At 30.4% G+C, this 8,740-nt stretch overlaps 2 protein-coding genes across 2 annotated transcripts; both read left to right on the forward strand.

Annotated features, from left to right (window-relative positions):
* Positions 1 to 2,855: 2,855 nt before the first annotated feature.
* On the forward strand, positions 2,856 to 5,549 carry LOC133797305 (protein OXIDATIVE STRESS 3 LIKE 1-like). The gene is made up of 3 exons (XM_062235166.1): positions 2,856 to 2,900; positions 3,008 to 3,528; positions 4,770 to 5,549. Exons 2-3 carry the CDS (start codon positions 3,242 to 3,244, stop codon positions 5,260 to 5,262), a joined length of 780 nt encoding a protein of 259 aa, XP_062091150.1. The 5' UTR covers positions 2,856 to 2,900; positions 3,008 to 3,241; the 3' UTR covers positions 5,263 to 5,549.
* Positions 5,550 to 5,642: 93 nt separating this feature from the next.
* On the forward strand, positions 5,643 to 8,268 carry LOC133797304 (uncharacterized). Its single transcript, XM_062235165.1, has one exon. It carries the CDS (start codon positions 6,946 to 6,948, stop codon positions 8,035 to 8,037), a length of 1,092 nt encoding a protein of 363 aa, XP_062091149.1. The 5' UTR covers positions 5,643 to 6,945; the 3' UTR covers positions 8,038 to 8,268.
* The last annotated feature ends 472 nt before the right edge of the window (positions 8,269 to 8,740 follow it).

The raw sequence follows: 8,740 nt of genomic DNA on the forward strand, positions 1-8,740 counted from the left end.
AAATTTTGGTCACTAAAAATATATTTAATTACAATAAATTATATATTTTTACTAGGAATTTTTTAACAATAACATATATTGGGAGATATTTTTCAAACACAAATTTCTTACATTGACTAAAAGTAAAAAAAATTGTAGCGTCTTTTTTAAGAGTAATTCAAGACAAGAATATATTCATTTCAGTAATATTATAGTCACACAATGTAATATATTATTGTATTTTTTTAATTTATTGTTTGAAAAAATATAATAATAATTATAAAAAATATATGTAGTTAAAAGATATTAGTAATGAATAATGATACGTGTACATACAGTATCTAATAAATTTAGGAAAATGTACAAAAATGCACTAAAAGTTAAAAAAATAAAATAAAAAATAGGGTAGATTACAAAAATACGGAATTTTTTGATAAAAACACGGAGTAGTAAAAGCGTAAATACGGAGTGACTTTTAAATTGTAAATAAAAGCGATAAAATATAATTTTTTGTGATCAACGTTTACAAACTTATAAATATCAGTTACAAAATTGTAAATATCTGTTACATGTTTGTAAATATTATTTACAAAAATCAGTTTTAGAATTGTAGTTTTTTGTACATAAAATTTACGAACAAATTCGTAACTAATTTTTTATTTTTGTAACAATAGTTTACAAAATTAGATTCATAACTAGGAAATATATTTTTGTAACTAACATTTACAAAAATAATTTATAGTTAAGAAATTGTAACCAAAATTTACTTTAAAATATTATATTTTTCCATATGTTACAATATTGTACCAAAAAATTACAGGAACCATCAAATTTATATTATACAACTTAAAAATATAAATTTAAGATATTCACTATTTATAAAATACTTTATTATATATATATTTATATAAAAATGCAATTAGTGAATTACAATAATTTTGTAAACAAGTTTTATATTTTTGTAATAATAGTTTGCAAACTAATTTCATAATCAAGAAGTTTATTTTTGTAACAAACATTTACATAAATATTTATAAATTTATTTAACATGGTTGTTACAAAAATTTATAAAACTAATTTTTTAACTTTAAAATATATTTTTGCAACAAAACTTAAACTTTGACTAAATTAAGATTTTAGTTTAACATTGAATGTTCAGATTTGACAAGCTATGCTTTTCAAAACAATATAATATTTTTTATCACTATCTTTCCTACTACCATTAATATATGTTACAAAAATTTATGAATATATATATAATAAAATTGAAAGTTTATTTATATCAATTTAAATAAAAATAGAATAAACAAATTAATTATAAAAAGTAATATTAATGGAGAGCAAAAAAAAGTAAAAACCACATATTTAATTATTATTATTAGCATAAAAAAATACGGAGATGAACTAAAATTACTGACAAAAAAAAAGACAAAAGAAAAAAAAAATTGAAGTGTACATAATGGAAAAAGACTAATGAGATATTATTATATATATATGTATAAATATATATATATTTATATATTTATTTTGTAGTGGCCAGTATTATATAAATATATATATATATATATATAGACATCTATTTAGATATAAATAATATATTAATTTGAGGGTTGGTCAAATAAATTTTGAGGAGAAAAAAAGTGTTATACGCGAAGTAAGAATAAATTTTAAGGTAAATGTGTAATTATTTTAATTTACCATAAAAAACGATATTTTTTTAACATTACCGTGAATATTGTAATTTTTCCATAAATTTATATATACTAGATACAAAGTGCAATATGCACATTTTGCTTAGTTTTATTTATAGAATTTGCTAATTAGTTTTATTAAATTTATATTAATGTCATATAAATTTCAAATAAATATCTTATTTTAATTAAATAATTTATTTACTTTTGTTTAAGTTTATGTTTGTTCAAGTTTTTGAATTTGAGTGACAACAAGAGATTATATATTATATGTTTAATGTAATATTAAATATTATAAGTGAATTTTAAATTTAAGTTTTTTGCTAGTTTTTAAAAAAAAAAATTGTTGCTAATTGACAGTAGATTATATTATATGTTTAATATGATATTATTCTAATAAGTGAGTTTAAGTTTAATTAAATTTTATTTAAGTTATAAAACATATGTTTTTATTATTTTTAAATAATTATCATTGTAAAATATCTTATTTTAATTTGTTTGATTATTTATTATTTTTAAATGATTATTATTTTAAAATATCTCAAAAATATTATATTTTAATTTTTATAATTATTTATTTTATTTTATTTAAATTTAAATATTTACAAACTACGTTAAATATAAGATTATTCTGTTAGAGTTAACATTAAAAAGATAATAAAAAGCCGTTAAAATAAAAAATTTCTGGTATTACACACTTATTATATTGAAGAGATATTTTAAAAAGGTTACAGTTATTTCAAATAAGACTTTTTATATCAATTTATCCATTATTTTCAAAGACAAAAAAAATATAAATATTAATTATTACAGAAATTTTTTGATATTATATTTGAAGAATAAAAAACACAACTTGAATTCAATGGACATGTCTCCAAAAAAAGAAAAGAAAGAATCGAACGGACATGGAGAAAGCCAGAGATGGGACCCGCGTCACTAAGTATGTTTCACAATACGATACGATAGTCTATCTGTTTACACACAAATAGAACAGATATATAAATAGAAAATCAACTGGTCAAAGCAATATAGTCAAACACATCGTTGTTCAGAGTTAAACATCGTAATCATTCCACAACATCTCACAACACTCGATTTTTCCTTTTTTTTTTTAAAAAAAAAATTATAAATTAAATTAAAATAAATGGATAAATAGGCAGATAATTTATTTTACTCATTCCAATGGAGCATCGTCCTAATCAAGACCTGGTTCATTCTAATCAGGATAAGGTTTCATTTCACCTTCCTGCCTCATTTATTCTCTCTCTCTCCCTTTTATTTTATTTAATTAAATAAAAATTAATTTTCTTTATTGTCCTTATAGATATAAATTATAGATATAAATTATTCAATCCTCCACAAAAAGGTATTTCTTTCTTCTTTCTCTTCTGTGAAAAAGAATATCACAACAATGGCGTAGATATCGCCTCCCCATGTGCTCTTCTACACCACCTATTTATATCATCAACCCACTTTGCTCTGTTTACCTCTCTGATATATATTTTTTTCTTTTTCAATCTCTCACACACAACCACTCAGACTCTTCTGATTCAGTGTTCGAACTTTGAATCATGTCGCTTGCTCTGCAGAGCAATGGAGAGGACACGATCCGACGGCAGAGATTCATCCACGGTATGCCTTGTATGTCGATCTACGACTCATCGGATCCCAAAATATTCGCCGGAGATCGGCGAATAGAGCCGGATATGGAATCTTGTAGCTCATCTTCTCTTGGGAGGAATTCCGGCGTGTCTGATGAGTCTTCCAACGGCGAAGATTCGGCCGATGATGAGGTCCAGAGCTCGTTTAAAGGACCCTTAGACACCATGGATGGGCTTGAGGAAGTTCTTCCCATCAAGTATGTTTCTTTGATACCCTTTTGATTACTTCTTTCGGCTCTTGCTTGTGTTTTTTGTTTGGTTACTATTTTTGTTCTTGCTTAAGTTGATTGTTGTGTTGTAACTTCAACTAATTAGATTGTTGGGTTTAGGGAATTTAACCTCGATAACTACTTATCATATTTGTTTTGCGAGTGTTTTACAATTAAGGGTTTTAATTTACTTGGAGTTTTAAGACCCTTAAGAATGAGTTTAAGGCTTTTTTTTGGCAACATTTTTGTTTTTCATTTAAAAAAATTGATATTAACCTTGAGCCTTGTATGTCATGATTGATCTTCTTGAAATTGAAAAAGGCTACTCAAGCAAGAGGTGTTGTTTTTTAGTTATACTTCATTGGATTCTTTTGATTTCTTCCCTGGAACTTTTGTTATTGTCTTTGGTCATTTTGGTCTTTAACGATCAGAAAAGTTCAAAGTTATTTTTGCCATCTCTTACACTTTGCCAGCAAACGAGAAGAGCACGTAGAGCTGGCCAAATGGCCCAAAATAGGGGGAAACAAGGCATGAGAAAGATAAGCCAGTAGAAAAATCTATCATTGTGACTTTTAAGGTATCTTAGTATAGAGTTATTGAGAGCAGCTGTGATATTCCATATCTTTAGGATCTTCTTATAGACGACAGACAGAGCACTAGGCAAGACAGAACACCAGGCTTAGAGATATTATTGGTGAGGTGTGTCAGGTGCTTAAATTATATTCTAAAAATGTTATTTGTCTCAAAATTATAATGTCGCAATGAATTCAGCTTTAAAAGATTTTGAAATATTCAATTGGTAAGAAAAGAGGGGAGCATAATATACCACTTTTGTTCTTCAAGGCGTATGAAAAATAAACCCGAATGTTTAATTCGATAATTGGAAATTGATATTTTTGTTCTACTTTTATTTTTGGACTGGCATAGGCAACTATGCAATCCATTCGTACCTTTCTTACCAATTTGTCCAACCGGTGGAGTATTGACTTTTTTCTTTACTGATAAGGGTTATGACTTCAACTCATTGAACTGAATTGAGATGTAGAAATTACAGTGAACAAAAGAAAAGGGAACAGGAATACCACTCCCTTATCCATGAAAAACTTTTCAATCTGTCTGAATATGCAGTCAAAGGCAGAAATACCCCATTTATGAACTCTTTCAATAAGCACATGCATTTATTTGACTCCTTAGATCTCATCTAATGATCAGCCTTTGTTCTATTTCAGGAGAGGCATATCCAAGTTTTACAATGGCAAATCCAAGTCCTTCACAAGCTTGTCAGATGCTACATCTGTCTCATCTATTAAAGACTTTGCAAAGCCAGAAAATCCCTACACCAGGAAGCGCAAGAATTTAATAGCTCGCTCTAGCCTCTTGGACAAAAACCGGACCTACTCTTTGAAGGACCTTGCAAGCGGAACTTCTAAGAGAACAGCCAGCTCAAGTCGTAGCTCATTCCTACTTGGCGAAGCTTTGAATAGCTCAGGTAACAACATTAACAACGAGGACTTGAACTCGATTTCAACTTCTCCATCTTGCAGTCGTCCACCTTTGCATCCGCACGTTAAGCGATCACCAACAAATGGATCATCGTCACCTCCTCAACGACAATCTCCATGGCGCTCCTTCTCTTTATCCGATCTGCAGTCTGTTGCTGCTGCTGCTTCGACAGCTAACTTGAGAGGCTTGGCTATCTCTAGTGGAGGCGATGACGAATAATTACATTAAAAAGTTGAGACTTGGCTGAAATTTTCAGTTTTTGACATGCTGGGAGTATGTCTTTTGTGTTGAAGATCTTCATTATTAGCTATTTCCCAGTTTGTTCTGGGGTTTCTCTAGCTTAATTATGTGCTAACTCATCAGAGTCTACTTAGTTATGTATTTGTTTCTCATCAATTACTCACTTCAGATGTTACTTTTTAATGCTTATACTACTACACATAACTACAAGTACTAAATGTTACTTTCTTTGCTCTTTGTATATATATATTCTCGATTACTAGTCATTTTCTTGTGTTATTTCTATGATATACGCTCTTGTTGAATATAATTAATACCTATTCTCTTATAGGGTAGAATTAATTTGATAATTACCTTTAAAAAAATGGTTAATTCTTAGGGCTTGTTTAACGGTTACTCGCATTAAATAATCTGTAACTTAGTCAAGCGCATCTAGAATCCGAAGAAAATGTGAGTACTACACGTACAAAATTATTTCAGTAAGCCAAAATGCGTTAAATTCAACCATTATTGTTGATTGGTAAACCGGTTTATGCAGTGGACAATTTGTTATGGTCTGTAAAAGAAGCGTTTATAATTATTTATACATATATATATTTATTTTACATATATTTTGTGCGTATTATGTCTGTAGTTTAAATAAAAAAGCAGATATACATTGTAATTTTTAAGCATGGATATATAATAACAATTTCATTTAGTTAGTAGCAAACAACAAAATTCAATAGCAGAAAAACCATGGTCTATACCGCAGTGTCTTCTCCTTTTTCTTTTCTTGATACCTTTTTTAATTTGACTACGTATTAATGGGAAAAGTTTTCAAAGATACACATGGAGAACGTGTCATTCATGCACATGAATACACGTAACTCGTAGAAAGAGACTCAACACAAAACTGTTTACCTTCTATTTTTCTCTCGTTTCATTTATTGCAATATAAAGAGACAAATCAACGAGTTATAAACTGATACTTTTTTTCTAAACAATTTAGTACATTTTCTTTTTGTTATCATGTACCTCGCTTTTGAAACTATCTTAAAAGAAAGTCCACCGTAGTCAGTCATTGGAACAGAAAATGTACGATAATGTAAAATGAAAGACCAAACAATTAAGACTCAACTCGAGTCACCTACAAAACTCTCCAAGAACTGATTTTCAATTCACAGCAAGGTTTATCGATTTATTATTGTGAAGGATTCTTGATAATATTATATAGAGGTGTGACTATATATTTTGACAGGTCAGGCTTTGGTTCAGTTATTCTCATTGCCAAAATATAATTCTCAGAAAAAGGAAATTTAAAATGAAATTATTTTAAAGAAACAATTTCTTCAAAGGATTTAGACACATTAATTATAGCTTACCATAAGGGATTTATTTTCATTAATTACATATATAAAGCCAACAAATCCCTTCTAAACTAGATTACAAAATGATAGAAACAACATTATTACACCAACTCATTCTAAGTTAGCAAATTTGACTCCAAAACTGGCAAAATTGTACTATATATATGCAAAACAATCTCTAGTACTGAAGCCCTTCTACTAGACTTAGAGTCTCTCTCTGGGTCACTCACAAGATTATGGTTGCAGAGAATCAGCCATTGATTCTCAGAAACCCAACCTGAAGTAACCTTTATCAATTGGTCAATAACCACAAATGTACAGGTGGTCTCTGCATAGTCCATGTTCAGTGCTGGCTTTAACTTTCTTTTACACTATTGTGATTTTGCTTCAATTCTTTGTATGTTTAATGATTTTGATTGCTACCCATTTTCTTGTTTTTTGTTTCAACGATAGGATGCCTAATGTGGTGGTGTCCCAAGAGGAGTTCAGGAGGTTCCATACCATAGACCGAGAGCTGTACAGCCTTTTGGTGTTCAACCTCTTTCGGGACCCGGCCGAGTCAATGCGAGTGATGGGGCTGTGGCTATGGCTAGAGCAAAAGGGGTTCCACAGCATAATCAAAAGAATGTTACCCCTGCCGCACTTTCTGATAAACGAGCTCGCTGACGAGGCCGTGACTTGCCTCACGTTTCTCACCACACCCGAGACCCTTTTGGCTTCACTCGACATCAGTATCAGCGACGCCCCACTCATACAATGCCTCATGAAAAAAGACATCACATTCCAATTCTTCAACGACAATCGCCAAAACGCAGCACATGAGCTGACCAAGATCATCAACGACGTCTGTGTTAGAGCCTTCACTGACATAATGCACCAGGCGTTACTTCTCGAAAGCAGTAGTCAGAATCATAACATGGTACTGCCCACGATGTCATCGTTTCACTCGAATTTTGGTCGTGGTGGGCTACACTTTGGTGGTGGTAGTGGTGGTGGTGGTGGTGTTGGTGGTGGTAGCAGCAGCAGCAGTGGTGGTGGTACTCCTGAGCTAAATGGGCCATCATCGGCACCAGCAGTAGTACACCCAGATGATCGGACCATGTTTGTGACCTTCTCTAAGGGTTACCCGGTTTATGAGTGGGAAGTAAGGGAGTTTTTCACAAGGACTTATGGGGATTGTATCGAGTCACTGCATATGCAAGAAGTGCAGCCTAATGAGCAGTCGCTGTTCGCTCGAATTGTCTTTCACTCGGCTCCCACCATTGATGTTATACTTAATGGACACAGTAAAGCCAAGTTCACCATTAATGGGAAGCATGTTTGGATGAGGAAGTTCGTCCCGAAACGCACCAAATCTCAATTGCTGCCTCCGCTACCCAATTTGCCAGCTTCGCTGTTGGATTAGCTAGCTAGTAGCTAGTAGTCTTCTGTTTGGATTAAATTTAATCAATGTAACTCTTGTTATTGAAAACTCCATCAACACATAACGTTTGAACTCTTCAGTTGTATTCGCATACCAATTACCAAGTGCTCATTTTAGCTTGTTTTCAAATGGAAATTCGCAAAGGCTAGATATTCAATAAAAGTTTTCATTATAATCGAATCCTGAGTAATATTATTTAGATTTTTTGTTTTTTTTTTTGTTCCTTTCAGGGAACAAGACGGAGCAAGAATAAATTTCAATTGTGAGTGATTATTTCATAAATAATTATTTTTGAGGAAGTTTGTATAGATTATAGAGTATATTTTTAATACTAAAGATTTTTTTTAAGGAGGGATTTGAGCCTTCTTCAGTCTGTACTGTTAACTAGATTAGTGTCTTCCCTTGGAATTATATGTGAATCGACTTCATTCTTTAATATTTTTTAAAAAAAATAAGCATCTCTACATTGATTCTTAATATCTTCTTTCGTCTCATCTAATCTATTTTTTCATCACTCTTATATTACAACTTGTAATTCCCAGATACTAGAAATAACTTGGTGGTAACTTGAAACTTGAATATATTGAAATTTTAGAAAGTTTTATTATCATTATTTTGTTGAAAAATGAAATGGTAAAATTTGTTGTTTTGGTCGTAAATTGATGAGATATGTTTATAAATAGTA

Source organism: Humulus lupulus, chromosome 8 (assembly GCF_963169125.1).
Source record: "Humulus lupulus chromosome 8, drHumLupu1.1, whole genome shotgun sequence".
NCBI classification, from domain to species: Eukaryota; Viridiplantae; Streptophyta; class Magnoliopsida; order Rosales; family Cannabaceae; genus Humulus; species Humulus lupulus.